The 27,913-nt window shown below is 29.6% G+C and overlaps 7 protein-coding genes and 1 long non-coding RNA gene across 13 annotated transcripts; 6 read left to right on the top strand and 2 right to left on the bottom strand.

Moving 5' to 3' along the window:
• The first annotated feature begins 87 nt into the window (after positions 1-87).
• On the top strand, positions 88-5,365 carry LOC148238352 (uncharacterized). The gene is made up of 5 exons (XM_088198094.1): positions 88-130; positions 3,601-3,665; positions 3,729-3,804; positions 3,866-3,933; positions 4,011-5,365. Exons 1-5 carry the CDS (start codon positions 112-114, stop codon positions 5,085-5,087), a joined length of 1,305 nt encoding a protein of 434 aa, XP_088054220.1. The 5' UTR covers positions 88-111; the 3' UTR covers positions 5,088-5,365.
• Positions 611-2,030, top strand: LOC148238353 (uncharacterized). The gene is made up of 4 exons (XR_015811462.1): positions 611-742; positions 808-1,245; positions 1,324-1,433; positions 1,508-2,030. It is a non-coding gene; the product is annotated as an uncharacterized LOC148238353 (long non-coding RNA).
• Positions 5,366-6,521: 1,156 nt separating the features above from the next.
• Positions 6,522-8,696, top strand: LOC148238351 (uncharacterized). Of its 2 annotated transcripts, none has more exons than XM_088198082.1 (5): positions 6,522-6,680; positions 7,139-7,203; positions 7,270-7,345; positions 7,407-7,489; positions 7,562-8,696. In XM_088198082.1, exons 1-5 carry the CDS (start codon positions 6,662-6,664, stop codon positions 8,642-8,644), a joined length of 1,326 nt encoding a protein of 441 aa, XP_088054208.1. In that variant the 5' UTR covers positions 6,522-6,661; the 3' UTR covers positions 8,645-8,696. The 2 variants fall into 2 exon arrangements, with proteins under 2 accessions (XP_088054208.1, XP_088054199.1); XM_088198073.1 differs by lacking the exon at positions 6,522-6,680 and adding an exon at positions 6,754-6,919.
• Positions 8,697-10,573: 1,877 nt separating this feature from the next.
• LOC148238350 (uncharacterized) lies at positions 10,574-14,675 on the top strand. Its single transcript, XM_088198011.1, has 5 exons — positions 10,574-10,636; positions 11,790-11,854; positions 11,912-11,987; positions 12,049-12,131; positions 12,209-14,675. The coding sequence occupies exons 1-5, from the start codon at positions 10,618-10,620 to the stop codon at positions 14,519-14,521; spliced, it is 2,556 nt and encodes an 851-aa protein (XP_088054137.1). The 5' UTR covers positions 10,574-10,617; the 3' UTR covers positions 14,522-14,675.
• On the top strand, positions 14,652-17,713 carry LOC148238349 (uncharacterized). 4 transcript variants are annotated; one of them, XM_088198114.1, is made up of 6 exons: positions 14,652-14,792; positions 14,976-15,123; positions 15,823-15,890; positions 15,955-16,030; positions 16,092-16,174; positions 16,253-17,713. In XM_088198114.1, exons 3-6 carry the CDS (start codon positions 15,870-15,872, stop codon positions 17,153-17,155), a joined length of 1,083 nt encoding a protein of 360 aa, XP_088054240.1. In that variant the 5' UTR covers positions 14,652-14,792; positions 14,976-15,123; positions 15,823-15,869; the 3' UTR covers positions 17,156-17,713. The 4 variants fall into 4 exon arrangements, with proteins under 4 accessions (XP_088054240.1, XP_088054258.1, XP_088054232.1 ...); XM_088198132.1 differs by lacking the exon at positions 14,652-14,792 and having other exon boundaries at positions 15,090-15,123; positions 15,939-16,030; XM_088198106.1 differs by lacking the exons at positions 14,652-14,792; positions 14,976-15,123 and adding an exon at positions 15,460-15,624.
• A 996-nt stretch (positions 17,714-18,709) lies between these two features.
• On the top strand, positions 18,710-21,578 carry LOC148238348 (uncharacterized). 2 transcript variants are annotated; one of them, XM_088198203.1, is made up of 5 exons: positions 18,710-19,677; positions 19,761-19,807; positions 19,883-19,942; positions 20,008-20,090; positions 20,168-21,578. In XM_088198203.1, the coding sequence occupies exons 3-5, from the start codon at positions 19,930-19,932 to the stop codon at positions 21,044-21,046; spliced, it is 975 nt and encodes a 324-aa protein (XP_088054329.1). In that variant the 5' UTR covers positions 18,710-19,677; positions 19,761-19,807; positions 19,883-19,929; the 3' UTR covers positions 21,047-21,578. The 2 variants fall into 2 exon arrangements, with proteins under 2 accessions (XP_088054329.1, XP_088054320.1); XM_088198194.1 differs by having other exon boundaries at positions 19,527-19,677; positions 19,870-19,942.
• Positions 21,579-21,864: 286 nt separating this feature from the next.
• On the bottom strand, positions 21,865-24,487 carry LOC148238347 (uncharacterized). The gene is made up of 9 exons (XM_088198215.1): positions 24,004-24,487; positions 23,795-23,939; positions 23,600-23,724; positions 23,292-23,458; positions 22,864-22,965; positions 22,706-22,801; positions 22,461-22,632; positions 22,293-22,400; positions 21,865-22,226 (listed from the first exon to the last, which is right to left on the bottom strand). Exons 2-9 carry the CDS (start codon positions 23,936-23,938, stop codon positions 22,112-22,114), a joined length of 1,029 nt encoding a protein of 342 aa, XP_088054341.1. The 5' UTR covers position 23,939; positions 24,004-24,487; the 3' UTR covers positions 21,865-22,111.
• Positions 24,488-25,439: 952 nt separating this feature from the next.
• LOC148238346 (U6 snRNA-associated Sm-like protein LSm2) lies at positions 25,440-25,884 on the bottom strand. Its single transcript, XM_088198254.1, has one exon. The coding sequence runs from the start codon at positions 25,802-25,804 to the stop codon at positions 25,508-25,510; it is 297 nt and encodes a 98-aa protein (XP_088054380.1). The 5' UTR covers positions 25,805-25,884; the 3' UTR covers positions 25,440-25,507.
• Positions 25,885-27,913: the final 2,029 nt, after the last annotated feature.

The following is a 27,913-nucleotide window of genomic DNA, read 5'->3' as shown; positions in this document are numbered from 1 at the left end:
GTCATTTATTGTTTATAATAAAATAAACGTCGAAGAATTTCTAACTCTCTTATGCTCGATAATTCGCCGTATTTGGACCAAACAACTACTGTCAACTGACGTTGAGTTACAATGGCGTTTATCAAAACAGGTTTCATAAATTTTAATAATTTGTTGCTTTACAGTTAAAATATCTCCTTCATTAAATTAGTGTTTGTTAAAATATCATCAATTGGTACGAACCCAATTGTATTTTCATTAATGACATATATTCTGCACGTTGGGTGTTGTTTACAAGTTAACCCAGCCGTGCCTTCGTGATTTTGAATGTGAAAATTATTTAGTCTTAAAAAATAAATATTAAATAAAATCATTATGCTTTATCATCGGATATTGCGAGAAAAATAAAAACAACACTATTCGAGACTGTTACCTGTGTTTGTGCACTATGGTATTTTTATACTTGAGACAATTAACCGAGAAATTCGCTTGCATATGCTCTTACTCCTTCAACGCTTAAACGCAAACTACACCGTTACCCGAAAAACCATGCAGTACGAATTAAACCGTCATTATATTTCTTAAGTTACTTTTGAAATCGGCTTGTAACCGACGAAGAGTTGCTAATAATTTTGCAAGATTCGGACTAGAGTGATATTGATATTGAAAATAACGTCATGTCTGCTGAAAAAGATTTAAATAAACGCGATAACAGTGAAAAACTTACGTGGAAATCCAATCCCCCAAGACATTCTATAACTAGGTTGGCAAATACTTTTTAGAATGTTTATTCGATACTATTGACTTTAAAATATTTATTTTTTATAGGTTGGCAATTATTTAAATCTGTCTGGCTTGACCAATTCCAGTAATAATTTTATCACGATGAAGGATGCCTTCCATTCGTTTGTTTCTGAGAATATGATAAATTATATATGCAACGAAATAAACAGACAGTGCGAATGCAACAACGTCAATATAAATCGAAAAAAAGACACTTCTCCCATACATCGCATCAAACTTGAAGCGTTTTATTATCTTCTGGAAGATTGAACAGGCGTAAAATACAGTTCAAAGAAATATGGACAACGAATGAACCGTTCAAACAGTATTTTTATTCAGTGGCCATATCCAGAATTAGATTTTCGTTTGAAAGAGAAAAAGAATAAGACAGAAAAAGCAAACCATAAAAATTGTTTTCGATACATTTGTAAATTTATACAAAGCGAACTATACTCCCGGCACACACGTGAAATTTGACAAAAGGTATGCTTATTTATTTATTTCCCATATTTTATTTTAACATCTTCAGTATATTTATATGTTATTCACATTATCATTTAGGCTAGCAGTATATTGTATAAATGTAAATTTAGCTTAACCAGGCCATTATGAGATTAAAATATGGGCGGCAGTTGATTCGGAAACAGCATACATGTACTTTAAATTTACAGGTAATATATGGTGTTTAAACTTGTTTTATTGCTGTAGTTTCTGAATTTGTTTTTAATTTAGTTTAAATTTACAGTTATACACGGGTCAAATATATAACAGACGGGAATTAAACCAAGGAGAACGCAATGTAATTGACTTGCTACAGCCTAACGAGGCGTGACGTGAGAAAAAATTAACAATTACTGGAACCCTCAGAGCAAATAAGAGAGAAATTCCTCGGGAGCTCCTTAAATCCAAAGATATGAAACAATTTTCTAGTCTCTTTGATTTCATTCAAGATATGACATTGCTGTCCTATGTACTTAAAGTCAGAAGGTCTGTAGCATTTTTGAGGACTGAATTTCGTGACAATAAATCGGCGGAAGGCAAAAAAAGAAGTCAGAAATAATAATACACTACAACCAAACAAAAGGAGTTGTTGACACAACAGACAAAATTCATGTGTAAAACCGACTAGAAGATGGCCATTTCGTCTATTTCTGGAGTTAATAGATAAAGCAGCCTTAAATGCATATACATATATTATGGCTAGAAACTGAAACTTACATTATATTTATAATTATACAAGCTACAAATAAAGCAAAATTTAATATCTAGTTGGTAATCTCTTCTTTCGTAATACTGCATCAATTCTTCGAGGCATCGATTCGACCAATGTTTTTATGTGTAGTTCTGAAATTTCTTCGTACTTTTTATAAAATTTCTATCAATTCTCATTTCGACGGAGACTTTTGAATTTTTGCTCCAATTATAACTCACGGATTCTCGATTAGACTTGAGTCGAGGCTGTTACCTGGCCATTCTAATGTAGAAATGCCATTATGTGTGATAAATTTCTTCACCTGAATTTATAGAGGCAAAATATTCATTTTTATTTTATTTTTCATGTTAACTGATACATGCTAATAGCCAAAAATAACATTTACAATTTTAGCACAGTGGCATGGTGCAGAATCGTTCTTGAATATGCACTAGGCTTCGTGCGCATAATGCATTTCAATAATTGAAAATAAGTTTTCCAATATTTTTTTGTATTTTTTGGCGTTCACTGTCCCATCAATAAATACTAGTTGTCCTACCCCATGATATGAAGAACCAGATTATCTGACCTGTAAGATAATTGACTGTCGGCTTAATACACTCGTCACTCAAACGTTCAGCTGACATTCACCAGACATAGTGGATTCCATCTGATCCAAACAAGTTAAATTTGCTTTTGTCTGATTTCATTTCCTTTAATAAAAACAGTCTTCGCCGGCATCCTTGCATATAAAACAGATTCTGGAAGTCGACGACTGACAGTTTCTACGCTTATTTCATTTCCACTAGCTACAATATACTCTGTTCGTAAACAAATCTGTTTTAATAACCGATCTTCTGATAAATTGATCTTTCTTTGTAAAGATGTGGAATCGTCATATTTTTTTATGCAATTTAGCACAGTTGTGTAAGTGCACTCTACTTTGCTGAATTTTTCTTTAGCCAGAATCAAAATTTCCCATTTCTTCGATATTGTCAATTGTGGTACTTTTAGCAAGTTGAACACAAAATCATGTAAACACTTCAAAACCCAGTCGTTAACTGCCGGAATAATGAAAGAAAGGAATCCTGTCCATGCAAAAAAATCATTCCGGAAACATTAGCCATTACAAAAAAATATACCTGCTTTTGTCTCTTTTCTGTGGGTGGACGCCTTTCATTGACCGCTACTGTATATGTATAAAATTAACATATTTTGTTTTTAGTTCAAAAAATAAAATATAATTTAAAATTTTATTTTCTCATATTTTTGTAATTTTTGTTTATTAACAACATAAATGATAAAACTATTTCTTTTATTTCAAAAATTGTTTCGTAATATAAATTAAACGCTTTTGGGTTACACTATAGTTTGATGTACTCGTGCAACGAAATCTCAGCGTTTACGTCGTCACTTTTCGCATCATATTGATTAGTTAAAAACTCCAAAATATTGACCAGATGATAACTATTTCTATACTTGGAATAATCCATTTTTAAATAAATTTTATCAAGAATTCATTAATATCTTGGTTATAAATGCTTAATGTTCGCTGAGCGATCTCCACCGGACGACGTTGTTCATTTCAAGGCACTGTGACGTATGGGTTAATTAGATATTAAATAAGTTAAACTTCATTTTTGCAGAAGCTGGCGTAGAAATGGATGAAGAAACATTTACTTCCATTGACAGGAATCAATGTAAAGTAGAGGTAATGAAACGTAACATGTTACACTTGTTAACGAATGTAATCTTAAATAGTTTTTTTTTCAAGTTCTCAAATGTAAAATGCGAATACGATAGCAGTGAAGATACACACATAAACGACGTAGACGACATGTTTGAAATAGGTTAGATTTTATAAAGCATTCTGTTACATTTCAATATATTTAAATTATCATTTGATTTCAGAAATGCATGATGTTAAAGATATACTTAAGGTGAATACTATCGGTGTGGACGGTTTATCTCTCATTAAAGTAATATTTGAATCGATTTAGATCAATATGTATTTCAATATTTACAACTTATCTAAAGAATGAAATTTATATTTTAGAAACCAGAAAGAGAAAATTGTATGCATGTGGATTCTGATAAAACTCATAGTGACATTTGTGACTTTGTATGTGAAAAATGTGGAAAAGTATTAAAAAGTAAATACATTCTTTTAACTCATATACGAACTCATAGCGATGTTCGTGACTTTGAATGTGAAACATGTGGGAAAACATTTAAACTTAAACAGTATCTTAAAACACATATGAAAACTCATAGCAATGTACTTGACTTGGAATGTAAACAATGTGGAAAAATGTTCAATTATAAACGCAAACTTTTATATCACATGCGAACTCATGGCACTGTTTGTCACTTTGAATGTGATAAATGTGGAAAAGTATTAAAAAGTAAATATACTTTTTTAACACATATGCGAACTCATAGCGACGTTCGTGACTTTGAATGTCAACAATGTGGAAAAGCTTTTATAGACAAAAGAAGACTTTTGGGGCATATGCAAACTCATAGCGATACGCCTGACTTTGAATGTGAAAAATGTGGAAACACATTTAAAACTAAAGCCATTCTTTCACGACATATTCAAACTCATAACAATGATCGTAACTTTGAGTGTGTGCAATGTGGAAAAGCATTATCAAATAAATACAATCTTTCAATCCATATGCGAAATCATAGCAATATTTGTGATTTTGAATGTAAAAAGTGTGGAGAAGCATTTAAAATTAAAAGAAGACTTTCAGAGCATTTAAAATCTCATAGCAATGTTTTTGACTTTGCATGTAAACAATGTGGAAAAACGTTTAAAACTAAAGCAAGACTTTCACAACATCTGCAAACTCATAGCGATATTCGTAACTTTGAATGTGAACAATGTGGAAAAGCATTTAAAAGTAAATACACTCTTTCAATGCATATACGAACTCATAACGATGTTCGTGACTTTAAATGTAACCAATGTGAAAGAGCATTTGTAGATAAATGCAATCTTTCAAAACATTTGCGAACTCATAGTGATATTTGTGGCTTTGAATGTGGACTATGTGGAAAAACTTTCAAACTTAAACAGTATCTTGCTACACATATGAAAATCCATAGAGATATTCATGACTTTTAAAGTAAAAATAAGCTCATCGAGATTAGCAGCTACATACTATTCCTAATTTAATGATCTGAATGAAACCGCCTGAATATAAATCGTAAATCTTGTATTTTAACAGGCATGACGAACAGATTGCGAATAAAAAAAATCGTATTGTTTATTAAAATAATCAGAAACTGATAATTACATTTTTATTAATGGAGTTTTGAGTAAGCAGTCTGGTTTTAATAAAAATAGCGTAAAATAACTAGTTTATTTTATTTTTTTAATAAATAAACGATTATTAAAAAAAACTAGTAGTTGCTGATTTATATCCATTTTCTAGTTTACAAGAGAAAATTAAAAAGATGAAATAATAATAAACAAGATGAGATAAATTAAGAAACCTTAAAATATAAATACATGCATTAATTATTTAAATTATGAAGATTATCTATAACTATCATAATTTATTAATCTAAAGCAAGATGGTAATTTTATCTTTATAATTAAGTTTAAGTATAATTTTGTAATCGCCGATTTTGAAAATTAGTGGGTTAATATGATCTTGTGAAATATTTGTAGATTTTTCGATATGATTATACCAATATCCTTTCATTGATATTGTAAACATACTGTGAATGGTTTCAGACTAGTGTAGAAATATATTATAGTCGTACCATCAGCTCCTTCATCAGAGAGATTATTGATTGGGTCGGACAGTGTGTATGTTCCCTTTACTCTCGTTCGAAGCGAGATGTGTGTGTAACAGAGCGAGAGAGCTAAGGCAAGGTGCCTCACGCTCTGACGCACGCATCAGATGGCGTTTCAAACGTGCGTCGGTATTTGTTTGCCAGTTGTCGGGAGATTTACGTCGAAGCGTATAATATTCCCGAGCTTCTCAATTATTTTTACTACGTCAAATATTTTAATATAAACTAACTTTACTTTAAATAATATTTATAGCGATGGCCGTAAAATATAATGATTCCGATTATTCATATCTCGAATTTGAAGGTGTATAGTTTCTCTCGGATAACGAAGACTTGATTGAAATCAGGCGAAATTCAGTGCAATTATAAGTATTTTTTAAATTTACATTTGAAATCATTATTTATTATAAAAGCAGCAATAACAAATTTTTGTTATTTATAGTTTTTATAAAATATGTCAGATTTATCGGAATGTAATGAAAACACGGAATATTCGTATAATGTAAGTTATTATTTTTGTATGTTATAAGTTTAAAAATGTATGTTTTATTTTAAGTAATTTATGATTAATTTTTATAAATTTGTTTTTCATCATTTATTTTATTTTATATTATTATTTGTAAAGAAAAATTTTTTTTTTTAAATTAATTGCGATCGTTTGCGAAGCCGCGCGTGCTTGACGTCATGGACAAGTCTGAGTAGGAAATGCGTTTGAGTTCGTAAATAAACAATGAGAAAAAGAAAAGTATGGCCTCGTTCTACGTTCGATTAAAAATATTTCTATCTCGTGGCAGTTAACAATAAGCTGTTTTTCTTAACAATAGTGGTACTTGTTAATTAGCAAGACGCAACGCGCAAATACCACTAGTTATTACTCTCCACTGCTTTACCTGTGACATGTTAGCGTGGTATAATGGTAAATTTGTTTAGGTTAGGTTTGGGTTTAGTTAACAACTAGTGGTTTTTGAGCGTTACACCGTACTAATCACCAAGTAACAGAAATTTTATATTCAGTTATAAAATATTCAATCCAAACGTATAATTAAAATGTAATACATTTTAAAACTTATTTTGCTCGTAATTCGTCGTACTTGGACCAAAATCTACTGTCAACTTGCCGTTGAATTACAATGCATCAAGCTTTTATCAAAACAGGTATTATCCATTACATTTCTTTCTTTTTTCCTTACTGAATTAAATAACTTGTAAAACTACTTCATGATATTAATTTAGATTAAAAATATCATTAGTTAAAAATAAACTTATTTTATTTACGTTAATGATGCATATGTATATTTCTAAAGTGACCAAACATAATAATATCTTAGTTGGTAATTAAATATACCCTTTAATTAATAAACTTTATTTTTGCAGAAGCTGACATTGATTTGTGCGAAGGAATAGTTACGCCCTTTGACACGATTCAGTGTAAAGTCGAGGTATTTAAATATAACATTTTACACATTTAACGAATTTAGTTTTAAATAGTGTTGCTTTTTTCCAAGTTTTTAAATGTACAATGCGAAAACGATAGCACCGAAGATACACACATTGACTATGTAGACGACGAAATCGACACAGGTTAGATTTTATTCAGTATTCAGTTACATTTCAATACATTAAAACATTTATTAAATTTCAGAATTGCACGACGTTAAAGATATACTTAAGGCGAATACTATTGGTGTGGATGGTTTATCTCACCAAATTTACTACCCCGCTCATGTAATAGTTAAATAGATTTTATATATATTTCAATATTTACAACTTAATTAACAAATGAGATTTAAATTTTAGAAACCAGAAAAAGAAACATGTACTAATGGTAAACTTGTGCATGATAGTACTAATATAAATGAGTGTAACAAATGTGGAAAAGCATTTAAATATGAAAAATGTTTTATACAACATACATTAACTCAATGTGAGTTTTGTGATTTTAAATGTAAAGAATGTGGCAAAGTATTTAAAGATAAATACATACTTTCGAGGCATTTGAAAACTCATAGTCATATTCGTGACTTTGAATGTGAACAATGTGGAAAAGCATTCCAGGAAAAACACATTCTTTCAAAACATATGAAAACTCACAGCGATGCTCGTGAATTTAGATGTAAAATATGTAGGAAAACATATAAAAGAAACGGAGCCCTTTCACAACATATTCAAAGTCATATAAATGTTTGTGACATTGAATGTGAAAAATGTGGGAAAAAATTAAATTATGAAAGTAAATTTTCAAGGCACATGTTAACTCATAACTCTGTTTATAACTTTGAATGTGAGCAATGTGGTAAAACATTTATAGCTAAAGAAATTATTTTTAAACAAATTCAAATTCATAGCAATGTTCCTAAATTTGAATGTGAAAAATGTGGAAAAGCATTCAAATATAAAATCAGATTTTTAAAGCATATGCTAACTCATAATAATGTTCGAGTCTTTGAATGCGATAAATGTGGAAAAACGTTTAAAACTAAATCTATTATTTCAAAGCATATACAAACTCATATAAGTGTTTGTAACTTTGAATGTGAAAAATGTGGAAAAGCATTTAAAACTAAATCAGGGCTTACACAACATATGCATACTCATAGTGGTGTTCGTAACATTGAATGTGAACAATGTGGAAAAGCATTTAAAACTAAATCAGGGCTTACACAACATATGCATACTCATAGTGGTGTTCGTAACATTGAATGTGAACAATGTGGCAAAGCATTTAGAAACAAAAGCAATCTTTCAAATCATAAGCGAATCCATAGTGATGTCTGTGACTTTAAATGTGAATCGTGTGGAAAAACATTCAAACTCAAACAGTATCTTGCAAGACATATAAAAACTCATACTGATATTCGTGACTTAAAATGTAAAAAATAAATTAACACAACCGGCAACAGACTAATAATAATTTAAATGTTTTTAATAAAAATTAATAATTAAAAATTATGGACAAAATTATTTGATCGATATTTAAACGAGTGTATTGCTCCAGTTTCAATAATGAATTTATTATCTAATTCCTATATTTATCCTTCCATCATGTAGCTATTTAAAATTTAAGTTGTGTTATTTATCAAAACATCACAATATTTTTTTTGCCATTCATAATTTATAACTATTTGAAACATACAAGTATACATCTTATCGGTATTGAGTTAACTCTATATAATAGTCTTGGAAGATTATATTTAGTATGCCTTTCCAAATGTATACATTTGTTTTTGCGTATTTAACATTATTGTAAATGAACCTTTTTAGCTTCGACTGCAAATATTATATAAATATTTACAATAATTTTAATTTGATAAAATTGTAGCGTTTTTCATTTTAGACAAAAATAATATTTTGTAATACAATTACATTACTTATTTATCCTTTTTAATTTTTAACTCTTAATCCAGTCTTACAACATTACATAATGTTTGTTTCTACGATTCTCGTGAAAACAATCTCATTCTCTCATTTTTCCCATACCCTATGTAATGCAGTGGTATCAATATTATTGCATTTTTTAAACAATTGGCATTGTACTTCTTATAAATATTTTCACTACGAAAGCCAGTTAATTAGATAGGTAAGTACTCAAAAATTTACCACTAAATAATAAAAGGGACAAAAATGATACACTTATATATATATTAATGTTTTTAGTTACATACATAATAAATATAATATAATTTTTAAATTATCACACATATTTAAAGAAAATTACATTCTATAAAAACTAAATATCGAAATTTTAATTATAATAAAAAATCTAATTTTATTTTTTTGCAAATTTATTAACAACCTCTTGAATGCTTACATTATTGTCTATGTATATTTAATAATGCTAAGCCTTTAAGCATATCTTCGCCCATTCTGTTTATCGTATAGGTTTACAGTATTTTCAAACCTGAAAAACTTTTTTCCGCTGAACCTATGCTAACTGACAAGGAGAAAATAATACATAGTAACCTACAGCTATTTAAATAAATATCTTCGTCAAGGTTATTAACAGTTTATTCTAGCATCGTGAATTATAGATAAAAGTGGAATTTAACGGACTATTTCAATTGTAAATTTTCCAAATTTAATTGCCAATACAATGTCTGTTTTTCAATAATCTTAAACATTACCAAATTTTCAGAAATTTGATTTGTTTTTTGTTTGAGAACCGCTTTTTCAATTGAGAGGGAATATTTGGTTACTTCGGATTCCAAACTATATATCCCGATTTAAGAATACTGCATACTAGAGTGTTATCAAAAAAAAATGTGCAGATCGTTATATTTATAATAAACTCAAGTTTTAATTTATATATTACTAATTTAAATTAAATATCTTTTTTTTACAGTTATGTATTATTGTTTTTCGTAAGAATTATTGATACTTGGCAATTTTATCGGCGCTACGCTTAGAAACCAAATCGTTCCTAACATTACTTTTGCATTATGTGAATTACCTGAATTATTCATTAGTTTTATTAAATAATCATTTTTAAGCGCCCGCCCTCCAGAGGGGCGCTGTGGTAATGGAAGCCAGGAATAAGCGAGGCGTAGATGCTTCGGCAATAATACGACAGTTTGTCGTTTTGACGACTGGTTAATGACCCTAATTTATTTTAATCGCTCTATTTTTATTACGATACACGTGTACTAATGATAATTAATTTTTAATGAGAAACACGTGAAAATAATTATTTACATACAATTTAATGAATTTGTAATATGTGTATAAAAATGAATTCGTTGTTGATATGCGAATTTATTTTTAAAAAAATATACAGATTCAAAACGTACAATCAATTATGCTCGATAACTCGTCGTACTTGGACCAGACATCTACTGTCAACTTGACGTTGAATTACAATGGCGTTTATCAAAACTGGTATAATCCATTATATTATTTTCTTTCTTTCTTATCGAATTAAATAACTTATATAACTTCTCTATAATATTAAAAATATCATTAGTAAAAAATGAAACTTATTTTATTTTTATTAGTAATGCATATGTATCAGATTATCCCATAAATCTTTGCGTGTAATACTAAATTATAAATTCTTTTATATTTTTTCTACAATGTTAAACAATTTTTTATATCTGATTCGAAAAATATATTTTTGGAAGCAATAAATTTTAATGTAGTTTAATAAAATTTCCATCTAAAAACTGTTTCAGAGATCTAAATAGATGATTTTCATTTGGAGCAATGTCTAAAGAATACTGTGGATGAGAAAGGAGTATCTAAGAAAATCCATTGATTTTTATAGCTCTTCTTAGATACACGAGGACGAGCGTTGTCTTGGTGTAAAATTACCTTTCTTTAATTTATAAGGAAAGGTATTTTTTATTGTCTAAGTCGCTTTTAAACGAATTATCTGAGCACACTATGTGTCTGCAGTAATTGTCTGCCTATAATCCAATAAATTATAATAAATTATGCCCTCCACATCCCACCAGATGCATAACATTAATTTATTTGGGCATTTAGGTGTTGAAGTAAATGATCCACTTCTCAAAGGATCATTAACAATTCGACTCAAAAATAAATCTTTCTGTTCTAGAATCAATAATCATTGGCATATTGAGTTTCGCTGCACGAGGTTTTTCTCAGACAATTTATGAGATATCCATATTCTCTAAACTAACACATTTCCTAACATTTAAATGTTTGCTACACGTTGAGCCTTTGTGCTAGCTTCTGTATCGTTAATCTCAGACAGGATTTGATGGCAGCTCTAATATCCTCACTAATAACCCCTGAGGAATTCCCAGAACGAAATTTTTAAAACCACATTTGACACTTTCTTAATTTAACAGCATCCCTCCCCATTGCATTACAGATGTTTTATGACCATTACTTTATAAAAAAAACTTAAGTTACCTTATGAAATTACCGTTACTTTATAAAAATTACATATTTGCAAATGTAAGGAAAAAGCGCAAATACTTATGGGACATCTTATATATTTCACACATTAATAATATTTTAGTAGGTAACTAGATATTTCCTATAATAAATAAGCTTATATTTGTAGAAGCTGACATAGATGTGTGCGGAGAAATTGTTACATCCTTCGACACGATTCATTGTAAAGTCGAGGTAATAAAATGTAACATGTTTTTAACGAATGTAATCTAAAATAGTGCCGTTTTTAAGTTAACAAATGTAAAATGCGAATATGATAGCAGTGAAGATACATACAGAGATCATGTAAATGATGAAATCGAAACAGGTTAGATTTTATATAGAATTATATTAAATTGCAATCTATTACAACTTTTATTTGATTTCAGAATTGCACGATGTAAAAGATATACTTAAGGCTAATACTATCGGTGTGGATGATTTAACTCACCAAATTTACTACTCCGCCCAAGTAATAGTTGAATTGATTTTGAATTCTATATATTTCAATATTTACAACTTATCTGACGAATGAAATTACAATTTTAGAAACCAGAGAAAGAAAAATGTACTAATGATAGTACTAATATAAATGAGTGTAACAAATGTAGAAAAGTATTTAAATATGAAAAATGTTTTATACGACATATGTTAACTCATAGTAACGTTTGTGACTTTGAATGTGAAATATGTGGCAAAGCATTCAAAGATAAAAGCATACTTTCAAGGCATATGAAAACTCATAGCGATGTTCGTGACTTTGAATGTGAACAATGTGGAAAAGCATTCCAGGATAAACACAATCTTTTAAAACATATGAAAACCCATAGCAATGCTCGTGAATTTAGATGTAAAATCTGTAGGAAAACATATAAAACAAATGCCGCTCTTTCACGGCATATTCAAAGTCATAAAAATATTCGTGACATTGAATGTGAAAAATGTGGTAAAAAATTTAAATATGAAAGCAAATTTTCAAGGCACATGTTAACTCATAACTCTGTTCATAACTTTGAATGTGAGCAATGTGGTAAAAAATTTATAACTAAAACAATTCTTTTAAAACATATTCAAATTCATAGCAATATTCCCGAATTTGTATGTGAAAAATGTGGAAGAGCATTCAAATATAAAATTAGATTTTTAAAGCATATGCTAACTCATAACTATGTTCGAGTCTTTGAGTGTGATAAATGCGGAAAAACGTTTAAAACCAAACCTATTATTTCAAAACATATACAAACTCATAGTAAAGTTTATAACTTTGAATGTGAAAAATGTGGAAAAGTATTTAATATTAAAGCAAGACTTTCAGAGCATATGCAAACTCATAAAGATATTCGTGATTTTGAATGTGAAAAATGTGGAAAAACGTTTAAAATTAAAGCCAATCTTTCAAGACATATTCAAACTCATAGCAATGTTTGTAACTTTGAATGTGATTCATGTGGAAAAACATTCAAAGAGAAAAGAAGGCTTTTTCAACACATGCAAACTCATAGCACTGTTCGTGACATTGAATGTGAACAATGTGGTAAAACATTCATAGATAAACGCAATCTTTCAAGTCATATGCGAACTCATGGTGATGTTTGCGACTTTGACTGTGAAAAATGCGGAAAAGTATTAAAAAGTAAATATGCTCTTTCAACACATATGCAAACGCATAGCAATATTCGTAACTTTGGATGTAAGCAATGTGAAAAAACTTTCATTGATAAAGGAAGACTGTCAGGCCATATGCAAACCCATAATGTGCCTGTTTTTGAATGTGAAAAATGTGGAAAAGCATTCAAAACTAAAACCATTCTTACACGACATATTCAAACTCATGCTGTTCCTAACTTTGAATGTGAGCAATGTGGAAAAATATTATCAAATAAATACAATCTTTCAATTCATATGCAAAATCATGGCAATGTTTTTGACTTTGAATGTGAAAAATGTGGAGAAGCATTTAAAATTAAAAGAAGACTCTTAAAACATTTAAAAACTCATAGTGTTTTTTGTGAGTTTAAATGTAAAAAATGTGGAAAAGTATTTATTACTAGAGAAAACCTTTTACAACATATACAAACTCATAGAAATGTTCGTGACTTTAAATGTGAAATATGTGGAAAAGCATTTTATATGAAAGGAAATCTTTTACGACATATGCAAACTCATAGCGACGTTCGTGATTTTGAATGTAAACAATGTGGAAAAGCATACATACGTGAACGTAGTCTTTCAAAGCATATGCAAACCCATAGTGATATTTGTGAATTTGAATGTGAAATATGTGGAAGAGCTTTTAGCTCTAGAAAGTATCTTTCAAGGCATATAAAAAGTCATAGCAATATTTGTGGTTTTGTATGTGAAATATGTGGGAAAGCGTTTAAAATTAAGAAAAGACTTTTAGAGCATATAACAATTCACAGCAATGTTCGTAACTTTGGATGTGTACTATGTGGGAAAGCATTTAAGATGAAAAGAAGACTTTCAGAACATATGAAAAATCATACTAATGTTTATAACTTTTCATGTGATAAATGTGGTAAAGCGTTTAAAACTAAAGTAGGGCTTTTACAACATATACTAACTCATAACAATTTTCGTGACTTTGAATGTAAAAAATGTGGAAAAGCATTTAAAACTAAAGCAGGTCTTTCACAACATATGCATACTCATAGCAGTGTTCTTAACGTTGAATGTGAACAATGTGGAAAAGCATTCAAAGACAAACGCAGTTTTTCAAAACATAAGCGAATCCATAGGGATGCCGGGTTCTTTAAATGTGAAACGTGTCAAAAAACATTCAAACTCAAACGATATCTTACAATACATATGAAAACTCATAACGATGTTCATGACCAAATGTAAAAATGAGATTAACACATAATCGACAGGCAATCGGCTACAGATTAATAATAATTTAAATGCTCTGAATGAAGATTAATAATTAAAAAGTAGTCGACATAATTATTTGATAAAGTGAAGTGTATTGCTCAAATTTTAATAAAGGATTAATAACAAATTCACATGTTTTACCGTCCATCATGTTGCTGTTTAAATAGTGTTGTTTACAACTATTATCCATCAAAACAGAAGAAGAAAGAAGTTGTTTAAATATATTCAATGGAATTTTCCAAAAGTATATATTTGATTTTATTAGTATTTTTAACATATTGTTTATGAATTGTTTGGCAAAACACCAATTGCAATTAATATACACATAATTACAATATTTTTTTATTCGTTAAAACTTCATTAGGGTTTTTTTATTTTGTACGTATATAGTATTTTCTAATAAAATCACGTGACTTTTATTTTTCAGTATCTAAACCAGTCTTTGACATTACATAATGTTTGTTTCCATTGTTCTCGTAAAAACATAACAATGACTAACGCTAAAATGGTACAAGGATTAATATCTGATTTGCATTGCAATGCTTGAAAATAACGTGTTATCATAAGTTAATTGAGTAAGTATTTCAATATAGTATACAATATATCATAAATGGCCGTCTTATCGGGGCTGAAACTAAAAAAACAAGCTTCATCGTCGTATGAATTGCCTTACACTACGTTGGAGGTGCAAGTGGAATTATAATAACATAATAATTGAAAATGTATCTTTTCGTTTTTTGCCAAAAAATGTAGATTTTTAATGAGGCGCTGAACATTTTATTATCTAGAAAATAAACAATAGACTAAATAAGTTTGGGAATCATTAGTCTAGTTGAAGTTAAATTGGTTTTGAAACCAATTTTTAGAAATATATAAGTTTTTTACTTTTACAAAAAATAACTCAGATTTAGCGCTAATGCTATGAAAATTGCAAATAAAGATTGTTTATTATAATACGAAACGTATCATAAAAACTTAATGTATTTGAGATCTCTCATGCTCGATAATTCATCGTACTTGGACCAAATATCTACTGTCAACTTGACGTTCAATTGCAATGGCGTTTGTCAAAACTGGTATAAGTCATTATATTATTTTCCTATTTTTTTTTTACCGATTTAAATAACTTAAATAACTTTTTCAGAAAATTAATTTATGTTAAAAATAGTAAACCTTTTTTTTTCGTTAATGATACATATTTATACTTAACACAATAACATTTTTTTAGTAGTTTATTGGATATTCTCTATATTTAATATACTTTATTATTTTAGAAGTTGACATAGATTCGCCAAGCGAAAGAACATTTGCTTCTAATGATATGATTAAATGGAAAGTTGAGGTAATAAAACATTATGTTACAGTAGTTAACGAATTTTATCTTAAATAGTGTCGTTTTTTTCAAGTTCTCAAACGTAAAATGCGAATATGATAGTAGCGAAGATATACACAATGATGATGTAGATGACAAAATCGAAACAGGTTAGATTTTATACATCATTCTGTTATGTTTCATTGTATTCAAATTATTATTTGCTTTTAGAAATGCACGATGTTAAAGATATACTCAAGGCGAATACTATTTGTGTGGAGAGTTTATCTCAAAAAATTTACAATCCCGCCCAAGTAATAGTCGAATAAATATTGATTTCTATATTATTTCAATATTCACAACTTATCTTACAAGTGATATTTTAATTTTAGAAACCAGAAAAAGAAAAATGTATTGAAGGTAACAGTCTTGGTGATTCTTATAAAAATGAGTGTTACAAGTGTGGAAAAGGTTTTAACTCTAAAATGTGTCTTTCACGGCATATGCTAAGTCATAGCGATATTCGTGACTTTAAATGTGATCATTGTGGAAAAATATTCAAAGAAAAAGGCATAATTTCAAGGCATATGAAAATTCATAGCGACGTTCATGACTTTAAATGTGAAAAATGTGGAAAACTATTCAAATATAACACCTCACTTCAACGACATATGCTAACTCATAGCGACGTTCGTGACTTTGCATGTGAAAAATGTGGCAAAGCATTTAAAATTAAAAGCAAACTTTCAACTCATAGGAAAACTCATAGCAATATTAATGAATTTGAATGTAAACAATGTGGAAAAGCATTTCAAGACAGAGAGTACCTTTTACAACATATTGAAACCCATAATGTTTGTGAATTTAAATGTGAAAAGTGTGGAAAAGCATTTGAATATAAAATCGGAGTTTTAAGGCATATGCTCACTCATAGCGATGTTCGTAACTTTGAATGTGAACAATGTGGGAAGGCATTTAAAAATATATACACTCTTTCAAAACATATGCGAACTCATAGCGATGTTCGTGACTTTGCATGTGAAAAATGTGGAAAAGCATACAAATATAAAACCTCACTTTCACAACATATGCAAACTCATAGCAATGTTGGTAACTTTGATTGTGAACAATGTGGAAAAGTATTATCAAATAAATATAATCTTTCAATTCATATGCGTCTTCATAGTGATGTTTGTGACTTTGAATGTGGAAAATGTGGAGAAGCATTTAAAATTAAAAGAAAACTTTTAAAGCATTTAAATACTCATAAAGATGATTGTAACTTTAAAACGTGATCAACACATAACTGATGGGGGGTTAGCGACTAACAACTTTTAATCATTTAAAAAATTGAATGAAGATAAATAATACAAAAATAATCAACACAATTATTCAATAAATATTTTAGAAAGTGGAGCTTTTTAATAATATTTATTATATTGTTTTAGTCTATAATTTTATTATTAGCATCTAATATAGACATAGATACATTTATACGTACATACATATGTGTTATTTATTACAAATTAATTATCAAAAATATGCAAAAACAATAATGAAAGTTTATTAATAGAAAAAAGTGTAGATTAGTCATTTTTGTAAATATGTGATTTATAGCTAACGGACAATAAAGTTCTGAAGCAATTGGGTTCAAGAATGGATTCATAAGTAAATTCTCATTTTAGCCTTCTATAATGATAGTTTACAGTTTTATTTACAATTTTTTACACTATATACACTTTCAAAAGAATGAACTTCAACTAACTCCAACTTAAGCCTAGTATTTAGGTGTTTGTCAGTACTATGTTAAGTCATGTTTAATTTTATAAAATAATACAAAGATTTAACTGACATTTGCTTCTGTGCATTTTTTACATTATATCACTAACTTTAGTAGCGTTTTTTCATTTTGTGTGAATATATTATTTTGTAATAAAATAACGAAACTCATGCATTTCATTGTTTTTATGAAATTGTTCTACATTTTCAATTGTATGTATTACATCAGAATTCATGCTGTTATTCTACAGGAACGTCGTATGATTATGGCCTGAAAAGTGCATGTTATTTAATAAAATCGAAATATAAAAAACGACCACTGACTGGCTTATTTTTACCCCACCCCTGGAAAAAGCTGAAATGACATCCCTGATTAAAAACCAAAAATTTTCGGTTATCCATCAGATAAAATCTAAAAAAACAGTCATAACTATCCCGATTTTTTTTAAATATGTCATTTCAGTGAAATCATATCGGAATATATTTTCACTGGTAGAAATACAATTCGAGTTTCCTATGTTGGCAGCATTGTAAATCAGACAGCTGTCAATACACACGCGTGTTCAAAGAATCAAATGTTAGTTTGCAACAACATATTCACGAAATAGATCGCTTAACTACATACCGCTAAAATTGTTAAATTTCTAAAGAAATAACAATTCTGTACGAACTGTAGCGAAAACATTCGACTGAGCAAATAATTTGCAACATAGTGAAAAAATTTGAAGTGACTGGAAGCGTTGAAGGTAAAATACCGTGACGCCCGTTTAGTCAAGATCGTTGCTGCTGTAAATGAAAGTATGGCCGAAGACCCAGAATTGTCGATTTGTCGGCGCTTGCAGGTTTTATGCTTTTTTTATGGCTCCCTAAGCGAATTTTCCATTTGGATCTGCGCTTAGACTCGTATAATACGTAGATAGTATAAGAATAATGTATTATAGATAGTAGATAGCCCAGAGACCATGGACAGCGAACAATTTACACAAATTTGCTGCTGTTTTTTCATAGAAAATATCTGATGAGGCACATTTCCACCCTTGTATATGTTAATGAGAAAAATTGTCGTATATGGGGCGAGAAAAATTCTCGTGCTATTTACGTAAAATAATTACATACCAAAAATTTTGGTGCCCATTGTGGTTAGGCGGCGGCACTGCTCTTATTTTTTTGTGCTTAGCTATTATCTCTTCATCCTTTACTGAAAAAGAAAGATATTCACAACTATTTTCAAAAAGTCACGGATTAAACGCAATACAATTTTAAATAAATTTAGGCTTAAAGCAAAAATTTGGCTTTTCGGCTGCATTAGTATTATTTAGCATACCTTCAGTAATGTGTTAGGTTACGCTAAACTCAATAAATAATCCAAGATTAAAATAAACTAACCTTTTCAAATGTTGACTTTTGGTTTTGTGTATTATTATCATATTGTTAAGCACCGACTGTTACTATTATACTATTCAAAAATGTACAATATCTCACATTTTGATTAAAGTTAAAAAAAATCTTGTTCTGTATGATTCTAATTTTGTTCATAATAAAAACAATATGATCTTTATTTGGAGCTATATTTATATAATTATCCCACATTTTCAAGCCCTATATTTTTAGTTATTCTTATCGCCTTTAAATATTGATTATTCTTCTAGTACTGTAGGGATAGGGCTTCATAATATAGAATCACTTAAAAACACGTAAATCTGACGTCCGATAAAAATTTGTCCGAACTCAGCGAAGCCCGGAAAGATTTGTCCAGGTGCCCGTCAGGCAAATCCGTACGTGTGTGCTTGGCTATTCCAGAAATTTTATAGATGGTCATCCATGCAAGTACTGACTAAGTTCAATGCTGCTTTAATGAACACTATAAATAAAATGTTGCTCAATCTATGCAATGCTTATTGCTTATTATTGTTATACACAAACAATTACTCCGTTAAATTACTGTTTTTAAATCTCATATGCTCGATAATTCGTCGTACTTGGACCAAACATCTACTGTCAGTTTGAAGTTAAGCTATAATGGCGTTTATCAAAGCCGGTATAACCAATTTTTTGTTTTCTTACCGAATTAAATAACTTTTTTTATCAAATATTATTAAAGTATTAAATGTATTATTGCAGAAGCTGACATAAAAAAGGACAAAGAAACGGTTCAATGTGAAATCGAGGTAACGTAACCTAATATATTTGATTTTTTAAGTAATGTGAACTTGAATAGTATTTTTTTAAGTTTTCAAATGTAGAACGCGAATACCGTAGCAGCGAAGATACACACATTGACGATGTAGACATGTTTGAAATGGGTAAGATTTTGTACAGCATTCTGTTACAATTGAATATGTATATTTGAATTATTATTCAATTTCAGAAATGCAGGATGTTAAAGATATACTTAAAGCGAATACTTTCAGTGTTGATGGTTTATCTAATCAAATTTACAACCCTAAACAGGTAATAAATGATTATATTTTAATTTCTATATATTTATGTATTTATAATTTCACCAACTAATGAAATTTAAATTTTAGAAACTAGAAAAAGAAAATAGTACTAGAGGTAAACTTATGGATGGCGGTTCTAAAAAAAATAAATGTAACCTATGTGGAAAAACATTCAATTATAAAATGTCACAACATATGATATGTCATAGAGACATTCGTGACTTTGAATGTGAACAATGTGGAAAAGCATACAAAGAAAAACGAATACTTTCAAGACATATGATAACTCATAGTAATGTTTATGATTTTAAATGTGAAAAATGTGCTAAACCATTCAAGTATAAATCTTCACTTCAACAACATATGCAAACTCATAGCGACAATCTTGACTTTGAATGTGAAATATGTGGCAAAGCATTCAAAACCAAATACCAGCTTTTAATGCATATGAAAACTCATGGCATTGTTAATGATTTTAAATGTGAAAAATGTGCAAAACCATTCAAGTATAAATCTTCACTTCAACAACATATGCAAACTCATGGTGACAATTTTGACTTTGAATGTGAAATATGTGGCAAAGCATTCAAAATCAAATACCAGCTTTTAATGCATATGAAAACTCATGCCAATATTTGCGACTTTGAATGTAAACACTGTGGAAAAGCGTATAAAACTAAAGCAGGTATTTTACAACATATGCAAACTCATAGTGATGTTCATAATTTTGAATGTGAAAAATGTGGAAGAATATTCAAAACTAGGTCCAATCTTTCTACACATATGCGAAATCATAAAAATGTTCTTTACTTTAAATGTGAATCATGTGGAAAAGCATTCATGGGTAAATACAGTCTTTCAAATCACATGCAAACTCATGGTGATGCTTGTGACTATGAATTGATGTTAGAAGGGCCTGAAATCGATTTGGAGAATGAAATCTCGGAGCCAAAAAAATTATTGTGAAAAAGAGTCGTAGTACTAAAAAACAATATCTAGTACATCACATTTTATAGTTCAGAACAAAGCACCAAGGACATCATTCCAACATTTTTCAGGGGGGGAGCATAAGTTGGCAAGTCAGTGGTTGTTTTTTAAAATTTCAATTCATTAAAATTCATTTTGTATTCATTGGACAAGCTCACGTTTGGCCACAGATTGTCGTAATCTAGCAAAAGAACACGAGCGCTTATTACAAATTGTACTTCATGAACTCAAAAGGTGGAATTTTGACAACATGCTTTGTAATTGTTTTTAGTGAGAAGATTTATTTATATCCACTGCTGAAGTTTTATAGGTAAATATATTGCAGTGCAAAAAATAACAGTATTTATACACATACGTAAAATACTTAAAACTCAATACATAATAAATATTGAAGACATCAATATCCTTAGAAACTTTATCTAAAGACAAACTTATGATTTAGTTTGTTCTTGCCACGTAATTTTTAATGCAATAAATTAGAATAAAACAATTTGTACATTCGAGCAACATATGTAATCGTTTTTTTCTCAATATACCCGAGTGACTAGTGCCCCTTCAAATTTCATCGTCCGTTATGTGCCTTTATTTTGTTTTAAAATGTGAGACAATGAGAAGCTTCTTCTTGACGAAAAATAATACAATAATAGCTACAGAATTCATTATATAATTGCATCGAATGCCTTCGTTAAATATTTTTCAAACTCGAACAATTCTGTTACTCGCATTATGTAATGCATAATAATGGAACAAATACACTTGAGTCTCTTAATGAAATATGATTATCAAAGTCTTATGCCGACTCATTGTGGATTCCACAAATTTAATTATGAATAAACCTTCAACAAAATCGCAAATCAATTAAAGTAAAAAATAATATTGCAGAATAATCAATTTTTTTATTTAGATTAACATATTTTTTATTAACAACAATGGTTTTCTTCATTGTTAACTTCTAAGTACAAAAATTGTAAATAATATACATTGCAAATATTCTAGTGGACAAATTTCTCTCAATGAAGAGTTTGTAAGATATGATATAAAGCACTATTCTAATCTAAAAACTACCTTGGATATCCTTCCCAATTCTAAGTCCCGGAATGCTTCGCCGTACATTCTTAAGGGATACTCCTTAATTCCAAGTTTTTCGTAAGAAGTATATCTGGAAATTTTAATCAATTTTACAACTGATGATTCGTGATGAATAAATTTTGTAATAAATTATTACCTTTCACCCATTGCTTGCAAAATTCCAATGGCTTTCGGAAACGAAAACGGATTAATCTTAACGGCAATGATGCTGTTTTCACGTAATAGCAATTGGAACGGGTTTATCCTAAAAATGGAAGCATTAAAAGTTTATTTGTTCCGAATTGAATGTCTCACAAATTTTTACCTCGCATATTCTAAAGGATTTCCACATCCGAAAACGGCGTATCTTCCCGAAGTTTTCAGCATTGGCACGGTTTCTTCCATAGTCTTGGCTAAACCGGAGCAATCGATGATCACATCGAATAATTTTCCGAAAGTTTTCAAATTATCTGGTATATCGTATGAGAATCCAAGATCTAACATATAACATTTTATTAAAAGTAAGTGAAACTGTCATATAATTAAAAAAGGTAAAATAATGATCATTACTTAATTCTTTTGCTTTTTTTAGCCTCGTCATATTTTGCTCGGATATAGTCACTTTTCTATGGCCTTGAAGATGTAGAAGGGAAGCCCAAAGTCTTCCTAGAATACAAACATTATTTTTAATTATTTATTGTAATAATGTAATTCATGTAAATACATACCTATGATACCAGCACCCAGTACTAAAACGTCGTCTCCTACTGGAATCTGTCCGATTCTGTCCCATCCGTGAGATAAACAAGATATATGTTCACACAAAACCGCTAAAAGAATCAACGTTAAAAAATATATAGATAGTGAAATTGATGAAATTCTTTAACAATAAATGAAGACCCCGGAAACAAAAACATTCACTGACATTTTTATCAAAAAAAAAAAATATAAAACATGATATCGGAGTAAAATATATAATTAAACTACTCAGTTAATATGTTTTTGTTAATTTAAAGCACATGGATGTATGGAATTAAAATCTGGTGTACAGCCAAATATTATAACATCGAAGTAATCCAAAGATTGAGATGGATTAGAAATGTTCTAAGGCTTATAACAATGTACTGAGATCTTCGTACATGTATATCGGACAAACCTTGAGCGAAACTGATCTCATCTGGTAAAGCAAAAACTTGAGTATCAGGCACAACACAATAATTGGCCCAACCGCCGTTTCGCCAAATTCCTAAGGTCGAATATGATCCATCTTGACTGCATAGATGATATTTGCCACTATGGCAATTAAGGCACACACCGCATCCGCTACAATTAGAAGTCATATGTTGTTTAAAAGTATCTGCTCTATCTCAGTTATATGTTTAAATAAATTTGGTAAAATGTTAATTAGAAAATATGTAAAATAATATCTACTTATATATCATTATAAATACTTGTATATAATACCTGTTTGGATCAATAACGACTCTTTGTCCGAGTTTAAAACGAGCAGCTGGTCCCGCCATGACTATTGTACCGCAAAATTCATGGCCTAATGTAAACTGTTCTTTATTGTTACATGGAAATATACCCTGGACAAAATAAAGATCATTATGTATTTAGGTTTTGTTTGTAGTCTAAAATTTGGTTGGAAATATTTACCTTTAAAACTCTCATGTCCGTTCCGCAAACTCCCGAATAAGCCACTCTCACCAAGACATCGTTCTCTTTTTGCAAAGTTGGTATGTCTTTCCTATCGAAGTATTGCAGTAAGCATGAAGACAATTCAAACCTCAAAGCCTCCATACTGTCATGAAAAATATGAAAATTATGGTGCATTCTTTAAACAAAAACGAACCTGTAGTTTGTACCTTGATATGTTTGACGTTGTACTTCACAGTTCGTTCCTTAATCTATACTCAGTTAAAATTAAAATTGCATGGATATTTATAATAGCGTAAAATAAATATTAGTGCCGATTCAAGTAAATAGATCTTTGGATAATGAATAAGAAAGTTACTGATTTTATTATCGAGCAAATGTTCAGCAATCATGAAGAAGTAAGCTGCATATTTATAAAAACTGATTTGTTGTTGGTTTTGATTTGTAATAGAAAGTTATGAATAACACAACAAATGTGTTGAAATAAGTTTTAGTACCTTATCTCCATCGTAGCATATTAAATTGTTTCTTTAACTTTCAAATATAACATAGAGAAGATTACATATTATATATAAATGTTATCGAAGTTATAATTAATGATATACACATATTGAGACAATATGTTCAAAAATGTTCTTGACGCAAAGATAAGATTACTTTGTTTACGTGTAAAATTACTCACTGCTTTCAAATATGATGTCTACAATGTCTTGTTTCTTATCACTTTATTAATACAATATTTCGGGATATTCTTTACATAAATGCTTAGAAGATATTATTTCGTATATATATATATATATATATATATATATATATATAAATATGCTTTTACATTGCCTTCCAATTACATATTTGACACACAATTTAAGACCTTGTATGAAAAAGTGGCAATGTCCACTTTTTTCGAATTTCTTTATTGTCGAAGTGAATAGTTCTGTATATTATCTATATGCTCCATTAAGGAAAAAATCGTAAAACCACCATTGTCACAAAAAATGAAATGAAAAATATCGCCACTTTTGGTAAAATAACTAATGAACATTGGTGATTCTTCACATTAAACTATTTAAAACTTTGAATTATGTATATATGCTTTCTTCCTTAAAATTTAAAAAGGTTAAAATAAACAATAAAATATTTTTATTTGTATGTCGTGGAAATATAAATAATTTCGTGTAAAGTGTTATATTCCTCGTTTTGTTAAATGCGAGTTGGTTACAGACACAAGAGTGGAGTTAAGAAGAATATAAAACTTTATGATATATTTATGTATAATTGTAGAAACTGTCAACCCTTTTTCTACATAGGTGGATTGAGCAGTTCATATTACAAGCACGCCACAAGAGTATACACACAAAACATATACTCTCTAGTCTGCGTGCATATCATATTTCTGCTACATAAACAAAATGTTTTATTAAACGTCGAGGAAATACTAATTTATTACATTACTGAAAAATAAGAAGAAAAAATGTGAATGCATTTTAAATTTGAGAAATACATCAGTTGCGGTTGTAGTTTTTTAACATCTTACATTTTATAATGGATTAAACTGATAAACCAAAAAAACTAATTTTAAATAAAAGTAAACAAGTATTTAAGTAATATTTATATTTACACATAGCAAAATAAAATAAAAAGCATATTTGAAATGAAAAACGTTTATTTACATTGCATACATATAGATAAAAAATAAATAGAGATTGCGATGGATTATCTAGCTGAGACTGCCTCTTTTCGAGCGGCGTCCTGCAGCAAATGGGTGTCCACTTCGTCGGCCGGCAGCTGGACGTATCTGACGACGGAGCCTCTGATGAAGCAGGAGCGCACCGCCGCCATGTGGGGGCAGCTTTGCCCCGAGCCTCCGGCGTTCGCCACGCTGATTTCGGATAGCTTGATGTTAAGGTACTGGTCGACGGAGTGCAGCGTGCCGCAGATGCTCAGCTCGTTCTTCAGCTCCACGACTACGTCCTTGCCGACGAGCGACTTGAAAAACGAAAAAAACAACATGCCGCTGCGATCGAACGATCAAACGAACGTGCCGGTTAATCAAACGTCAAATCGGCGTCGGAGATTTGCGAACGCCCCCGATCGGACAGTTATATACCCACTTTTAAAATATACCCAAAACCGTAACAAATTATAACTTTCAATTATTTTATATTTATTGTGACTTGACAGTAAAATAAAACGAAAAATTTAAACTTTTATTCAAGCAATATTTATTATTAAATGATTATTCCAAATGCTTTGATGCTTGATAATTCATCGTATTTGGGCCAAAAATTCGCTGTCAGCTCGGCGTTGAGATACAATGGAGTTTATCAAATATTTGAATCTTTTTATTTTATTCTGACCACGAACTTAATTTATGTTAAAAGTATCAGTTGAAACGTAAACTATTGTGTTTTCAACAATGACTTTTAATAAATAAAAACTTAATTTGCAGAAGATAACAAGAAAATGGGTGAAGGAACATTTGGTTCCGTCGACAGTGTTCAATGTAAAGTCGAGGTTACGAAATCTTATGTGTATATCACTTGATAACGAATGTAATCTTTAACAGAGTATTTTATTTCAAGTTCTTAAATGTAAAACACGAATACGATAGCAGCGAAGATGGACAGATAGTTAACGCGATATAGGTTCAATTTTATACATCATTCTATTACATTTGAATATATTTAAATTATTATTTAATTTCAGAAATGCACGATGTTAAAGATATAATAATAAAGGCGAATACTATCAGTGTAGACGTTTCATCTCACCGAATTTATAATGCCGCCAAAGTAATAATAAAATTGATTATGATTTTTTTTGTATTTCAATATTTGTAGCTTATCTAACAAATATATAATTTTAATTTTAGAAACCAGAAAAGAAAAAACGTATTTATGACGATTCTTACGATAATAAGTGTGACTTTAAATGTGAAAAAGTATTTAAAAAAAAAGACACTCTTTATAGGCATATGCGATCTCATAGCGATTTTCGAGTATTTAAATATGAACAATGTGGAAAAGCATTTAAACAAAAAAGAATTCTTAAAATACATATGCTAATTCATAACGACGTTTGTGCCTTTGAATGTGTATTATGTGGAAAATCATTTAAACTTAAAGGAGCACTTAACAGGCATATGAAAACTCATAGAAGTATTCGTGGAATAGCATATCGGAATAAAGACACACTTTTAAGACATATGCAAATTTATAGTGATGCTCGTTACTTTGAATGTGAAAATTGTGGTAAAGCATATCAGAGCAAAGATACACTTATAAGACATATGCGAATTCATAGCAATGTTCGTTGCTTTGTTTGTGTACATTGTGGAAAATCATGTGTAGATAAATCCAATCTTTCAAGTCATATGCGAATTCATAGCTTTGCGTGTGAACAATGTGGAAAATCATTTGTAGATAAATACAATCTTTCAAAACATTTGCGTTCTCATAGCAATGTTCGTGAATTTAAATGTGAAATATGTGGAAAAACATTTAAATGGGAACACTATCCTACAATACATATGCAAACTCATGAGAATGTTATTGACTATGAATGTGTAACTTGTGGAAAAATATTCAGATGTAAAGCGCATCTTAATACACATATAAAAACTCATAGCAATGTTTGTAACTTTTAATGTGAACATTGTGGAAAATCATTTAAAAGTAAACTCTTACTTTTAAAACATATGCATACTCATAGATATATTCGTGACTTTAGATGTGATCAGTGTGGAAAAGAATGTATAAGTAAAAACAATTTTTCAGTGCATATGTAAACCCAAACCTAACCTACACTAATTATCCAAACCCAATTTGCCCGAAAGAAAGTGCTAAAACTAATTATAGTTTTGAAACTCTCGTGAAGTTCAAAATACAAATTAAGCCAAATCATACCTATCCCAGGGGAAAATAAGCGGAAGAAAAAGTACAGACAGACGTCGCATCTTGCATATTGCTCCATAGTGTGTCTGCACTACATTATTACACAATATTTTAAAGACATTATATTACGCCGTTTATATTACTGCGAATTTCTGATATGAGAGTATATCAAAGTATATTGAAACCGGATTTCGTTCAATCGGAGAGCGCAAAAACCAGTATCACT

Source organism: Plectrocnemia conspersa, unplaced genomic scaffold (assembly GCF_051122295.1).
Source record: "Plectrocnemia conspersa isolate PC_06_02 unplaced genomic scaffold, ASM5112229v1 ptg000001l, whole genome shotgun sequence".
NCBI lineage: Eukaryota > Metazoa > Arthropoda > Insecta > Trichoptera > Polycentropodidae > Plectrocnemia > Plectrocnemia conspersa.
This window is presented reverse-complemented; position numbering and strand designations above follow the sequence as displayed.

Excerpts from the sequence above, each read along its gene's own strand:
- LOC148238350 (XM_088198011.1), top strand. Across the intron at positions 11,988-12,048 it reads AAATGATGAAATCGAAACAG|AATTGCACGATGTAAAAGAT; the intron begins GTTAGATTTTAT and ends ATTTGATTTCAG. Across the intron at positions 12,132-12,208 it reads AAATTTACTACTCCGCCCAA|AAACCAGAGAAAGAAAAATG; the intron begins GTAATAGTTGAA and ends TTACAATTTTAG.
- LOC148238346 (XM_088198254.1), bottom strand. The coding sequence starts at position 25,804 with ATGTTGTTTTTTTCGTTTTTCAAGTCGCTCGTCGGCAAGGACGTAGTC.
- LOC148238351 (XM_088198073.1), top strand. The coding sequence starts at position 6,895 with ATGCATCAAGCTTTTATCAAAACAG. Across the intron at positions 7,204-7,269 it reads CGATTCAGTGTAAAGTCGAG|TTTTTAAATGTACAATGCGA; the intron begins GTATTTAAATAT and ends CTTTTTTCCAAG. Across the intron at positions 7,346-7,406 it reads AGACGACGAAATCGACACAG|AATTGCACGACGTTAAAGAT; the intron begins GTTAGATTTTAT and ends ATTAAATTTCAG.
- LOC148238347 (XM_088198215.1), bottom strand. The coding sequence starts at position 23,938 with ATGGAGGCTTTGAGGTTTGAATTGTCTTCATGCTTACTGCAATACTTC. Across the intron at positions 23,459-23,599 it reads GTCGTTATTGATCCAAACAG|CGGATGCGGTGTGTGCCTTA; the intron begins GTATTATATACA and ends TTCTAATTGTAG. Across the intron at positions 22,966-23,291 it reads TGAGATCAGTTTCGCTCAAG|CGGTTTTGTGTGAACATATA; the intron begins GTTTGTCCGATA and ends TGATTCTTTTAG.
- LOC148238348 (XM_088198194.1), top strand. Across the intron at positions 19,808-19,869 it reads CGGTTCAATGTGAAATCGAG|TTTTCAAATGTAGAACGCGA; the intron begins GTAACGTAACCT and ends TATTTTTTTAAG. Across the intron at positions 20,091-20,167 it reads AAATTTACAACCCTAAACAG|AAACTAGAAAAAGAAAATAG; the intron begins GTAATAAATGAT and ends TTTAAATTTTAG.
- LOC148238352 (XM_088198094.1), top strand. Across the intron at positions 3,666-3,728 it reads GGAATCAATGTAAAGTAGAG|TTCTCAAATGTAAAATGCGA; the intron begins GTAATGAAACGT and ends TTTTTTTTCAAG. Across the intron at positions 3,934-4,010 it reads ACGGTTTATCTCTCATTAAA|AAACCAGAAAGAGAAAATTG; the intron begins GTAATATTTGAA and ends TTTATATTTTAG.
- LOC148238349 (XM_088198106.1), top strand. Across the intron at positions 16,031-16,091 it reads AGATGACAAAATCGAAACAG|AAATGCACGATGTTAAAGAT; the intron begins GTTAGATTTTAT and ends ATTTGCTTTTAG. Across the intron at positions 16,175-16,252 it reads AAATTTACAATCCCGCCCAA|AAACCAGAAAAAGAAAAATG; the intron begins GTAATAGTCGAA and ends TTTTAATTTTAG.